At 30.7% G+C, this 15,058-nt stretch overlaps 1 protein-coding gene across 1 annotated transcript; it reads right to left on the minus strand.

Moving 5' to 3' along the window:
* Nucleotides 1-657: 657 nt before the first annotated feature.
* LOC113397888 (UDP-glycosyltransferase UGT5-like) lies at nucleotides 658-6,657 on the minus strand. The gene is made up of 4 exons (XM_064216768.1): nucleotides 6,425-6,657; nucleotides 2,389-2,987; nucleotides 1,745-1,967; nucleotides 658-1,235 (listed from the first exon to the last, which is right to left on the minus strand). The coding sequence occupies exons 1-4, from the start codon at nucleotides 6,558-6,560 to the stop codon at nucleotides 724-726; spliced, it is 1,470 nt and encodes a 489-aa protein (XP_064072838.1). The 5' UTR covers nucleotides 6,561-6,657; the 3' UTR covers nucleotides 658-723.
* Between the last annotated feature and the right edge of the window lie 8,401 nt (nucleotides 6,658-15,058).

The raw sequence follows: 15,058 nt of genomic DNA on the forward strand, positions 1-15,058 counted from the left end.
ATTTAAGAATAATATGAAACATAAAAGTCAATGTTTCGTTTTTTTTATCGTATTGTTTACGTTCACGTACAGTTTATATGGAATTTTATCCGATATTTTGACACGTGCGTGAATTCTGACTTATGGGATTATGTGCTGCTCGAGTTGAATCGATTAATTAATGACAAAAAAGAAGATATTCTATTCAAACAAAGGGAATTCTATAAATGATTCATTAGTAAACTACAAAACGGACCATGTTACAATCATCATTCCAGAGCATGTAAATTTCATAGACAGACTAATTTAAATATAACAAACGAAAATTGAAACAGATATAAAGTTTTGTCATCATTAAAATTAAACGAAACAATCTCGACATTTGAATGCATATGTTAGCTTATAGTTAAGACTCTACTTACACAGCACAGACGTATGGCTGTTCAAACAGGAATGCTTACGGCAAATGTTGGTCTAATTATATGTGGACTGTTTCGCGATATGCAAAGTGTCAACGCTACGTTTATTCACTGACGAACCAAAACTGCTAAACGATTACCCTTTCGTCAGACAATTTTGTGGAGGTAGGTATATGAAAAACATCACTTAAACAAATAAAGTAACTACCTAGTCAAACTTACATTGTCTTATTATAATTTCACATCAAATCACAAACAAGATTCAACTACCGGCTATTTATATATATAAATGAAATATTCATCTAAAAGCATAATTACCCTATTTTTACAAGCGCTTCTTTTTATTTTTTACTTGGGTTTTATGAACACATAAAACATTCAGAATAGATCTCGTCACTTTAACAGATGTTGCAATAATGATAATTAAAAATATCAATATTGAAGCATACACATCAATCATAGTGTAAGCGACCCAGCTCATATTTCTTGCCGGATTCTTCATATAATCAGCTCCTTTATTTCTTATTACATATTCTATCCAGAACATGGCTGAATCCAACGCGGTCATCGGTCTATCCTTAAATGCTTGGGATATTTCTTTAGCCTTATCTATATAAGAATTATTATTTAAAATTTCACTGAGAGAATCATAAAGCGTTTTTTCATTAATATCTTGATACTGGAGAATTTTGCCGAAGCCCGCTTCTTCGACGAGAAGCAAGTTGTTAAACTGATCAGCATATATTGGAACGCCGATGAGAGGTACTCCATTAAATATAGCTTCTTGCGTTCCTATCAAACCGCCGTGTGATACAAACACTTTAATATTACGATGTGCTGAAATATAATTCGATTTTAATTAGCACATTTTAAATAGATTAAAATGTAAAGATTTATACGAGTTCGATTTTTTGTTAATAGGTAGGTACAAGTAAATAGGTAATATGCCAAATAACATGCCCAGTAGCGTCCAGAATTTTCAGTCACATAACTTATTAATCGGATGTTTCTAGGTATAGGAAAGTAGGTAATAAATAGTGTATGGTCATAGGATTACTTTTATCATATCATTAAACCCTTTAGTGTCCAAACTCCAAAAGATTCGGCATACGCAGCTATAGTAGTAAGAAGTTATAAATGAATACGAAAATTTACTTGGTGGTATGGGTTTATGCAGGCTCATCTGGGTAGGTACCACCCACTCCTCATATATTCTACCGCCAAACGGCAATACTTAGGTTTTTTGTGTACCGGTTTGAAGATTGTATTGAAGATCCTATCAGGTGGCGCATTTGCTTGTCAGCCTACCGATATCATAAAATTAATAATAGATCAAATGAACTTACCAAGAATTTCCTTTTGAGGTAACCATTTACGTGTAACCAAATTACTAGGCTTGTTATCTAACTGGTCGTCCTCCCATTTCCATAATACTGTTTGTTTCAGTCTTCTAAAAACATTTAGAAATGCTACCTTCTTGTCTAGTGGTAACTCAGAACTCCTAACGTTTGACCCGAAATTGATGTACACAACTCCATTATTTGATTCATCCAAAAGTTTCTGAAGATCCTGAAATAGTATATTATTAATTTTTTTTAATATTTTCTTAAAATTATAATGTAAATAAAATAAAAAACAAAACATGAAATTTGTTTGCTCTTAGCAAACAAATTTTCATCAGATTTACAATATGTTTAGTATGAAAAATTTAATTGGATAATATTAAAAATTATTTGTCCTCTCAGTACGCCATCCAAAAAGCCATTGTGACCAAATAATTAAATAATAAAACTTTTCAAATATAATCTTCATAATCAGATAATAAAATATATTCAAATTAGACAATTTTATTTAAATTATATTTTCGTGATTCAACTTTAATAATATAAACCGAAATTCTTACTATTCTATATTTTATGACAATGTTACAGAATATGTCATATAAATGTTATATAATTCGTTCTTATAAAAAATATGCTTGTTAAGTTACCTCTGGCAAACTTGCATTACTGTTGGACAGATGAACTCCTCCAATTTCGATTATATTGGGTAACAGAGCTGAGGGTGTATCGTAGCTGAAGTGGCTATTGATCAGCATCAATGACACATGCTTTTGCAATGCGTACAAACTCGGCACATCATTCGCTATTTCTGGTAAATATTTTACAACCAATTCCTCTTGTTTCTTCAAATACCAGAATCTCCACCAGAAATAATCATAAGCCGAAAAATATAAATTCCTAAACCTTCCCCAAAAACTCGTCGGGTCCCTTACATCTAAAAAGTCTGATGTCACTGTAGCGAGTTGTAGAGGGTTTCTATTTACAAAATTATGCCTCATGCAATTACCAAAAGTCGTGACTAATACTAATGGTGTGTTATATTTGTAAGCTAGGGGATACAAAGCCTCTTGGTAAAATTGTTCACATATGACCAAATCAAAATTGTTGTCTTTTTTCAAAAAAACTTTGACGTCAGTTGAATTTAACGTTAATTCTGTAAAAGCTAAGCCACCTGCCCACAGGATATTCTTATGGAAATCTTCAGCTGTCATATTAACCATAGTAAATACGTTCGGTCTTTCTGTGCCTGCGGACAATGAAAAATATATATGAAACGTATACGTATTCATACATTTCAGAACTTATAAACTAAATTTATCGAAGAATAAAATTTGACGAGTTTTATTAATATTTAATGGTACAAACTTGAGAGTGAGGTATATGATGTTCTTCTTACCGATTACAAGCCCAACAGACACTAAATATTTAACTGTGCAAGATATATTATAGAGACTAAGCGTGTGCACAAACGTAGATGCCCTCTAAATTCCTTCATTCTCATAATCCCTGATAGTTTAAGTAATGCCAAATTTCAAAATCAGAGAAAAAACCAATAACATTATTAGGTCTATCAGATGTTTGAACTTTACGAACGAGGCAGTTTGATATGATACCACTCACGCCTCGGCTAGCGGCTGAACAAAATACACTCTTTTCCAATTTGACGATTGACAATACCAATAAATTTTTAATGAGATATATTATTCTATACGAAGTCACACTGGGAACATTAGTTTGTCTAGCATCAGAGGAGGACCATACATGCTATAATACTGACGACCTCCGTAGTCGAGTAGTGTGTACACCGGTTATCATGGGTACGCCACTCCGAGGTCCCGGGTTCGATTCCCGGCCGAGTTGATGTAGAAAATGTTCATTCGTTTTCTATGTTGTCTTGGGTTTGGGTGTATGTGGTACCGTTGTTACTTCTGATTTTCCACAACACAAGTGCTTAGCTACTTACATTGGGATCAGAGTAATGAATGTGAAGTTGTCCAATATTTATATATTTATTTAATACTATCTGTATCGACAACAATAAATGTTAATTAACGTTAAATGACAGAGAATATTATCTGCTTTGATAATATTTAATTAAACATGTCACATAATTAAACATGTCTCCCCATAATCACAATATAATTGATAAGCATTTCATTCTACGATTCTAAAGGCATAATATAGTTGAAACATATTTAACTGATATAACTTTGTATTTAAAATCGTTCTTGTTCTTCTTGGTAGACTTTACTTCCGAACCTGTAAAAGCCGTGAATATAGTATAGGTTGCTTTTGATATGACTCGTATAAAAACCTTATTTCGTATCGATTATTGTCACCTCAAATAAGAAGCAAATTATTGAATTTATTCATACGTGGGCATTCAGATTTGATAACCCTATACTTACAGCCAGTCTTTTTTATGATATAGGTTGGCGGACGGGCAAATGGGCCTACTGATGGTAAGTGGTCACCACCGCCCATAGACAATGGCGCTGTAAGAAATCATTCCTTACATCGCCAATGCGCCACCAACCTTGAGAACTAAAATGTTAATGTCCCTTATTCCCATATTTATACTGGCTCGCTCACCCTTCAAACCGGAAAACAACAACACTGTCACTGATTATTACTGTTTGGCGGTAGAATACCTGATGATTGGGCGGTATCTACCCCAAACAGGCTTGCACAAATCGCTGCCACCAAGTATCCACACTCAGAATTAAATAGAACGATCGATGATATGTTACTGTTTGTTAGAATAATGAATGAGAGTTCGTAATGTACCTTATATTCATTAAATATTTTTAAAGCATACATTAACGTCAGTAAATAAGTTTCATAATCAAGTTGGCGCGCGAAAAAAAAGTATAATATGATTTCAACAAATCGACTAACTATCGTAAAAAAGTTTCTTGGTTCAGACTGTTTTACAGCCATGGAAGGTGACATACATATGTCTATTTTAGAATTCCAAATTCTAATCCATACGAATATTTACGCGACATACATGAATTATATTTTAAAAGAGGGAACAGTTCATTGTTATACAAGTGAATTCGATAGCCAAGACTATAGAAAATAAGGAAATCGAAAAACTAATTCATGAGACATAACTAGTTAGCGGAAAAATAATATAATAGAAAAACTGATGACCAAAAGTAGAAGATTATTTTGGCAGAGGTAAGACAGATTATGCCGTTACTAATTTGACGACTAATCCTTATGAAGACTTTTAATTTAATACTGTTAACAATTTGAACGCGCTTAAAATCTATCAAGCCCAGTATCTTATCCAAGATCCTTAACTTATAAGCCAGCAGCTAAAATATGTTTATTGAGTTATTAAACATAAAATAGAATGTAATCAATAATTTTTAAGTTAACAATGTTCTCATGTGGCTGTTTGAGTTTTTGTGTATTTTATGAGAATAAATATTATTCAATATAAAGGGATTTTGTTATTTAGAAAATGTATTGGTTCATTTATACCAATACATATTATGTAATAACCAAAACGTAAAATTAAAATTTTATTTTTATTTTATTAACGATTTTTTTCTAGCTCTGATTAATGATGAAACCTGTAGAATAATTGTTGCCTACTGGGATCTATATTTGTGGTTTTATAAGTATATTTAGAAATTTAAGTTAGTTAGTCGTCTCCAAAACTGATTAATATGAACGAAGTAATTTTTTTTGTTTAATCTTGAATGTTTTTTTTATTATCCTTGATTTGTGGACGTTGAAATTTGTTTTATATTTAATGTTTGATCATTATTTCCAGAGCTTTTACAAATGTGTAAAGAATAAATATTTTCAAAATTTCATCTATATTATATCGGTTTTATTCATATGTCTAATTTATTTTTAAAGCAAAAATTTTTTTCAAATACCCGAATCACCATATCAGACAAAATCTCTCATTTTCTCGATATTTATCACGAGACATGATCTATAACTATAGGTTAGGCTTAAAGCATAAATTACATCAGAAAAAAAGATTATATACGTATATTTTAATGATATAATAACTATATTTATATAATACTTCTCATAAATTAAATGATAAACCTATTTAATTTTTTTTTTATATACATTACATACTTTACATTAACAGCCTGTAAATTTCCCAATGCTGGGCTAAGGCCTCCTCTCCTTTTGTTTTCCTTCACCGCCGAGCACGAGATGAATTATAAACAAAAATTAAGCACATAAAAATTCAGCGGTGCTTGCTTGGGTTTGAACCCGCAATCATCAGTTAAGATGCACGCGTTCTAACCACTGGCCCATTTCGACTCAATGTTTCACTGTAAGCTTATATATTAAGGTTATCCTATAACATATAGATATGCATTATTATTTAGCTAATGGTTTTATTGCTAAACAGTGTGTTTAATAATTTTAATAAAAATTAAACGGTAGTTGAAAGTAATTCCTGTATAAACCGGTCATATTTACTACTTACCTACTTTTTTATTTTAATCGAAGGCTTACCTAGTAAAAACAGGCGGTCGAACAAAATGAAAGTAATGTATGTTTTGCTTTTGGTAACTTGGAAATTATCAAAATTAAGTTTAAAAAAAAAACCTATGGATATAGAGTGAAATCATTCATTCCCAATCAAGTTTAACTGATACAAATAGCAATTGGTCATTAACTAATATTTAATTTTACACTCACCTAATATATCCCAAATCTTTTTATCATCTACTAGGACCTCGTGGTAATTCGACGGTGGATCTTTTTCTTTTTGCGATGTTATGACAGTGACATTGTGGCCTCGGCGCGCTAGTTCCAGACCGATTGGACGCAGCATTATATAATGTGACACCGACGAAAACGGTATAACATATAAAATATTTGCCGACTCAACGACGTTTGTTAACAGAGGCACTAACAATAATAACAACAACCCATTCTGAAATTGAAAACAGTTTATTTATTAATCATAATAGGCATGATGACAGTACCTAAGAATCACTGAAATTATAATTTAAAATAATAATATAGGATAGAGAGACTCTAAGAAATAAATAAATATCATTTATTTTTAAATTACATGTGTGATTCTATTTATTTTAATAAAAATAAAAATACAAAACATAAGAATCCGCCATATTAGGTCAAACACCAATCAGAAACGCGTGACGTCACGCTTTTGTAATATTGTTTTCATTTGACAATTTGTATATCGTTCGAAGTTCGAACTTGCCTTGTGTTTACTCGTTTCGATATTAACGTCACCGTTTATGTGATATTGCGTTGTTAAATACTATTATTAGTGCTGGGTCATTCCTGATTTTACGTAAAATTAAACGAACCAGTTTTTTACATTAAAATAATAAGCTAAAAAGGAGCCTACGAAAACTTTTTTTTTTTGTTTCGTAAATTTTTATTGATTCTTCTACAACCAAATGTGTATTGTATTACTTTTGGAATAAGTTTCATTGTAGCAAATTCGTTACTTCAAATCCAAAGTAGTTCCTTATAACTGGTTTAATATTCATACAATAATAGTCCTTACGGCGATCAAAATAGAGTGTTTAGTTAGTTACACGTGATCGAAACCAGTTCGCGCAGCAGTACCAATAAAATAGTTTTTCAATTTAGTTTATTCTTCTACAACCAAATTTGTATTGTATTTCTTTAGGAATAAGATTCATTGTAGCATATTCGTTACTTCAAATCCAAACTAGTTTCTTATAACTGGTTTAATATTCATATAATAGTATTCCTTACGGCGATCAAAATAGAGTGTTTAGTCAGTTACACGTGATCGAAAACGTTTCGCGAAGCAGTACCAAAACGACGGCCGCCGGTGCCGAGTGTCGTCTCGTTCGTTTTAAAACTATATGTCCTATAATCAAGAAACAGTTCGTTCGTTCTTTATAAAATAACTAGTTCTTAAAACCGTTTCAGAAAAAAACTCCCAGCACTATAATGGCGTCGGTCTATGACGTCACGCTTTCGTAAACATTTGACAGTTCGCATGTTAAACGTTTATTTAGATTCCTAATTTAATTTATTTCATACTAAAATTATGAATTCTAATGTGTATCGATGGTGTGCGGTTCCTCAATATAACAATACGTCTATAAAAACTCCGAAGAAGTTATTTATTAATGTTCCTTTGAAGAAAAAAGTTAGAAATATGTGGCTAAATCTTGCACGACGAGACCCAACAGCTATATCTTCAAGTTCTGTACTTTATTTCTGCGAAGACCATTTCGACGTAAGTATATCTCTTATTTACTATATAATAATTAAGTAAGCTTGAGATCATTAGAGAAAATTGTCAATAATATTGGCCATCACGTTTCAGCTTATGTTCCATTCCTTTATTACTACTGCAATACTATATGTATATTAGAACTTACCTAAAACTTTTATTCTTGTTACAGTTACCAAACGATATGGAAAATTATATTCAGTATCTTGTGATGGGTTCAGTTTCGCATATGCGCATGAAGTCACGGTGTATGCCCACAAGATTTGAATGCCAATCGGATAGAAGAAAACGAACTTCTAATACAGAGCGACCCTATGTTCTTAAGAATCAAAGAAGGATACTAATTGAAGAAAGTGAAAAAGATTTTGCAAAGAAAAGTACACCTACAAAACATTTAGAACCTGCAAGCATTTCATCAGCAAGTTCAGGTACTCACCAATACTATAATGTCAGCAAATAAGTTTCTGTTATTGGGTTAAAGTGTATATTGATTGAATTTGCCTATTACTTTTATCAATAACAGAAAACATAAAACAATCCTATTATAACAAAGTTTGTTACAAATTTTTTGTAGAACTATGCATGCATAAGGCACTGGTTTATATATATTTTTTAAGTAATTATTTTTATATTTTAGTTTTGCACACAATTGAATAAAATCAAGAAGGGCTTACTACGTATCCAAAATCAGTTGATAAATCTGTACAAGTACATATAACACATAAATTTAGAAGCAAAGCTGTCTAGACCAAAATTAAGCTAGTAAGCCAGTTAACATCATCCTTGAAACCCTATTCCTGCACAAACGCTACATCTCCATTTAAAATTGAAAACTGTGGTAAACCAGTGATACCAAGCAGTGGTGTCAAGCATGTTATCAAGAAAAAAATGTGTATAGAAGCTCAATCTGACAGTGATATTTCATATGCACCATCTGTGAGTCAGTGAGAAACATCACCATCAATACAATCTCTTATAATGAAATCAACATCAGACTGCAGTGAATTAACTAAGGAGACAAAAAAAGAAGAAGGATTAAACATTCTCAAATATACAATACTTAAGATAATGAAAAACCCAAGGTCTTACTTAGGTCTTCCTAAAAGCTGTTGTTATTTATTAGATTTAATTAATCGTTCGTTCTTTATTTTATAAAAATAAAGAACGAACGAACTATTTCTTGATTATAGGACATATAGCTTTAAAACGAACGAGACGACACTCGGCACCGGCGGGCGTCGTTTTGGTACTGCTTCGCGAAACGTTTTCGATCACGTGTAACTGACTAAACACTCTATTTTGATCGCCGTAAGGACTATAATTGTATGAATATTAAACCAGTTATAAGGAACTACTTTGGATTTGAAGTAACGAATATGCTACAATGAATCTTATTCCTAAAGAAATACAATACAAATTTGGTTGTAGAAGAATCAATAAAAATTTACGAAACAAAAAAAAAGTTTTCGTAGGCTCCTTTTTAGCTTATTATTTATTTATTAAAGATTTAGTATTGACTGCTTATTAATATTATTAATCGGGTAATCCTCAGCTGTAATAGTTGTAATAAATGCAAATAAGCACGGAGCGTAACGGAGAATTAATCCAAATAAATTATAAAGTCGACTATTTTCAAAATTATATAATATGACTCCAGCGTTGAATATACATTATTTCAGTAAAGTATCGTAAGTACAGTAAGTTCTCGAACCTATGAAAACAAACCGGTTTTTTTTATAACCGTTTCAAAGTAGTGTTTTGTAAATGTAAAAAACTGCTTCGTTTCATTTTACGTAAACTCAGGAATGACCCAGCACTACGCCATTAGTATTCTAGCGTTTTTGTACAAAATTTAAAATTTATTTTTAAAAGATCATTTTTTCCTAATAAACTTTATTTTTTTGCAGAATTAAGATTTATTTTGTATAAAGTAATAACATGGTAGTGTAGTTTTTCAAAATATGTCATCATGCCTATTGTTGTGATAAATGTTATGTAATACATTACATAACATTTTTCTAAATAAATATTATGTAATGTATTATTTTATAAAAATTACAATTGTAAATATAATATAAAATATAAAAATAGTACTTATTACTTTTGCAAATTAATAATATTTTTTTCAAATAAATTCTTGTAATTATGACTAATTAGTCATAATTAAAAATTAAAAATTAAACTCAAGTGCCACCAGAATTAATATAATGTAATAAAATATAAATTTATTGTAAAACGATAAATAATTTTATTAATTAAGGCATATATTGACGTTCAAGGAAATGTTACAATTTGTGTTCGTGAAAAATTTATTGAAATAAATATAAATATAATCAATATAATATAAATCAAATCAGTCAATAATATTAGATAATAACTACGATTACATATTACCAGTGGCGGACTAACAGGGGGGCGGAAGGGGGGGGGGCGGCTTTTGCTAAACAAGACTTTAAAAATGTGCTTAGTACCTACAAGATGATTCAGCTTTGCCGCCCCGGGCCTCTGACGGGCTTAGTCCACCACTGCATATTATTACACTTATAGGTGAAACATACTATTTTATATATATATTTATATGCTCATTATTTAATACAGATTTCAAAAATATTTCTAATGTGTTTTTAATATATAAAACTATTTCAAAATACTAAATTTAATATTTAAAATTATTAAATTAAAATAAATACTTACCATTTTCGCAGTAATATTACACTATATTATTATAACACACTAATGTAATCATACAGTATATTGAGGCATAATTCTCTTTGCACACTAATAAATATTCCTAACCAAGCATACGTCACACCTCTAGAAGTTCGAAATGTAAATGATTAGATTAGAACGCTGAACTTTACACAAGTCACAGATAAGCAATATCAGTTAGATAAACTGTTTTTGTTTGATTTTTTGTTTGTGAACATGAATATGCATTAATTCCTTCGACTTCACAAAAACTCGTCAAGACGAGTTATGTACACCATTCGTTCTATGTTAGATTACACCTATTATTCGTTCATATTTTTAATGTACTGTAATTATTACTAACATAAAATGACAGAAGATTAACTTTATGTAAGTATAGCTAGACCTTCGGGTAGTTACCGGCTTCGGCCGCATATTACTAAAGTTATGTTATTAATAAGCGTAATTCATTTTAAATAATAAGGCTTTTTGATTAGAAATAAGAATATATGTATTCTTATTTCTAATTATTGATTATGTTTAATTTATGTTTTTAATACGTATTGTGCAATGTGATAGCGGATGGTGAGACTACCTCTAAATAGTTGAACATTTGTCAAGATAATTTTAAAATGTATTTTTTTTATTTTGATATGATATTGTATGTACTGTTGGTTGTCCTATTGAAAATAAAAATAAAATAAAAATGTATAAAATAAATAAGCTTTTTTGCCTATTAAGGTAATTGGACATTTGTGCAATATTTTAAATCAATTTCTTTAAAAAAAAATGTCTCAAATACCAATTTACGATGTTCAGTTACTACTGCGGATTTACAAGCCAAAATCCTCAATCGTTTTTGTTAATAGTAAGTGTCTGCCAGTAAATAGATTTGTTTATTTAATGACAATAAATAAGGATCTAACTGATTTTTATAAAGTAAACTTATTAGTAAGATTAAAATTATGTATACGTCGATGCTGATTGGCTAATTTAAGAATTGATTTATAACACCCTTATTACGATTGTCTTTGTTATCCAATCAACGCATCCATCAAGGCCATTACGTTAATAACAGCCAATCAACGATCATAAAGCGATGCGCTGACATAAGGCATTTTTTTCAATGATTCTAAAAATAACCCAGACGATTGTAAATAACTTCCGCATGTTCCATTAACCAGTTCTTAGCAGTCGTCCTAACATTTTCGCTATAATTAAATTTGTTCAATTATACTACGACGTATTACTACTATGCAATATTATATATTTGTCGTTGTGTCTTTTTTCTGTTTAATGTATCAAATAAAGAAAATAAAATAGGCGTTTCGAAATCAGATAAAACTAATTATGGGATGAAACGTCGAAAACTGGTGTATAGTCATGTTAAACATTTTTTTAGTTACCACAACAATATTTGGACTTAAATCATTAAACACTTTCCTTATTAAAAATAAATATAACATAATTTCTTCTTCTATTTTTAAGTAGTTTTTTCTATAGTATTCATTATTGATTTCAACGTAGTTTAACTAGCAGGATAGAAAACTAAATTAAATATACAAGGCGCAGTTGTTCTCGCAAATAATTCGATTTTGCTTCATTCGTTTCATCCATTCATACTCGATTCACAATCGAAACATTTCCGTTTATCTTAATATTCTTATCTATGTTTATGAAATCGTTTGCCCTGGCTAATTTTCAGCACACAGCGAAAACTAGAGTCTACAAAGCATATTTTTGGAATATAGATCCATTTTGGAAATTTCAAGTTTCTGAGAAACGGGAAGGAAGAGAACTTCGTATGAATTTAAGACGTTTGAAATCGGAGCGGGCAGCTATAAGGTATTGGAACATTGGCTCAAAAGTTTTGAATTAAGTATTAAAAATTCTAAATGTGACTGTATCCAGTGCGTTGCGACAAACAAATCACTGTTCTTGTTTTTCGTGGATACTGATTGGTACGTAAGAAATGTACGGCACGGTACGTTTAGGTAACTATGGAGGCTATTTTGGGTAGACACATAATATGTTTATTTGTAGTGAATGTAAATTTGTTAAAAAAAAACGCTGGTCTTGGGTTGGTTAAGTTGTTTAACTTAAGAAACAAATACGTCGAAACGACACGTTCAACCAGAGTTTATGTGAATTGGAAATGACTTGTCAATTACAGATGTGACCTATATGGCTAAAAATATTCCATATTATATAAAGAAATATATTGCTTTAAAGATAACTCTACGCATAAATTATCATAATTAGATTAAATAACATAAGATGTAATTATGATTCTATTTTGATATTGAAAAGGGTTCTGTAGGAATTTTCCTATTTATCTTTCATCCAATGATAGGTTGTGGTTTGCATGCTCATTTGTAAAGGAACCTCACAGTCACCAAATATTCTACCACCAAGCAACAATATAAGTAGTTAACAATATAGATAGTGTAAACATCAGGCACAAGGGACATAATATCTTAGTTTCCAAGGTTGAAGGCGCATTGACCATGTAAGGGATGGTTTATATTTTATACAGTTGCAATGACAACCAATTGTCAGTGACCACAATGCAACGGTATTTTAATGATTATCTTATGATATTTACCAATAACAATTTTGTTCGCGTTACAATGTCTTTTGGATGTTCATCAAAGTCGTTAGCATGAAATAGTCAACATCTAAATGAATTGACTGTTATTTGCGAACTTCCACAGAAAATTGGTTTGAACGAAATCTAGTAAGTAGGTTTTTTAATACGTCATAAATCGTAAACCGCAGTTTACCTTATATTCAATCAACTCAAATTTAAAAATAAAAAATTGAATTTCATAAACATAAGGTTTATTTTACTTGCTGCTTCGGAACCCTTCGTGGGCGAGCCCGACTCGCACTTGGCCGCTTTTTTTTTAATACAATTCTCTACTTGTAGTTGCAATCTGTATCAATTTATAAAAGTAATCAATTATTCTATCACGCAACGGATGTACTTGGTTTCGATTCAGGATCATTACTTACGATGACGAAAGGAGTGTTCATGGTCATATATATAAACAAATCAATTGACACTGTAAAAAATACAGGAAAAAAAATATTATGAAATAATTGAATGAGTTTTTTTTTTTTAGCATTAGCAGCCTGTAAATTTCCCACTGCTGGGCTAAAGGCCTCTAAGGCCTTTTTTTTATTACTACTTAAATAATCAGATAAGATTACGACTTCTAATAATTGCACGCAGATCACCGTGCACCGTGCATTTACTAGTGCTGAGTCATTCCTGATTTTACGTAAAACGAAACGAACCAGTTTTTTACAAAACAGTTCTTTGAAACTGTTATAAAAAAACCGGTTTATTTTCATAGGTTCGAGAACTTACTATACTTACGATACTTTACGGAAATAATGTATATTCAACGCTGGAGTCATATTATATAATTTTGAAAATAGTCGACTTTATAATTTATTTGGATTAATTATCCGTTACGCTCCGTGCTTAATTGCATTTTAAAAAAAAAAGTTAAAAAATATTTTTAAATTATTTGTAATTTCAACTGAGGATTACCAGATTAATAATATTAATAAGCAGTCAATACTAAATCTTTAATAAAAAATAATAAGCCTATAAGGAGCCTACGAAAACTTTTTTTTTCTTTCGTAATTTTTATTGATTCTTCTACAACCAAATTTGTATTGTATTTCTTTAGAAATAAGATTCATTGTAGCATATTCGTTACTTCAAATCCAAACTAGTTGCTTATAACTGGTTTAATATTCATATAATAGTAGTCCTTACGGCGATCAAAATAAAGTGCTTAGTCAGTTACACGTGATCGAAACCGGTTCGCGCAGCAATACCAACAAAATGGTTTTTCGATTTAGTTTATTCTTCTACAACCAAATTTGTATTGTATTTCTTTAGGAATAAGATTAATTGTAGCATATTCGTTACTTCAAATTCAAAGTAGTTTCTTATAACTGGTTTAATATTCATACAATAGCAGTCCTGACGGCGATCAAAATATAGTGTTTAGTCAGTTACACGTGATCGAAACCGGTTCGCGCAGCAGTACCAAAACGACGGCCGCCGCGCCGGTGCCGAGTGTCGTCTCGTTCGTTTTAAAGTTATATGTCCTATAATCAAGAAACAGTTCGTTTCTGAAAAAAACTCCCAACACTAGCATTTACGTTTCGAGTAATTAACCCACTGCATTATTCTGTACCTTACAGGCAATGACAACACAGTCCAGTATGTACCTGTACTAACTAATGACGAACTTTAATTTGATCTATAAAAACGTTAGTTATATCAGAAAAAAATATGTTTGAAACATACTCGTAAAAAAATTCACAACTTTGCCATAATGAATATGGCATAATTAATATTTCGTCCACTGAGCGAA

This window comes from Vanessa tameamea, chromosome 13, assembly GCF_037043105.1.
Source record: "Vanessa tameamea isolate UH-Manoa-2023 chromosome 13, ilVanTame1 primary haplotype, whole genome shotgun sequence".
Taxonomy (NCBI): domain Eukaryota; kingdom Metazoa; phylum Arthropoda; class Insecta; order Lepidoptera; family Nymphalidae; genus Vanessa; species Vanessa tameamea.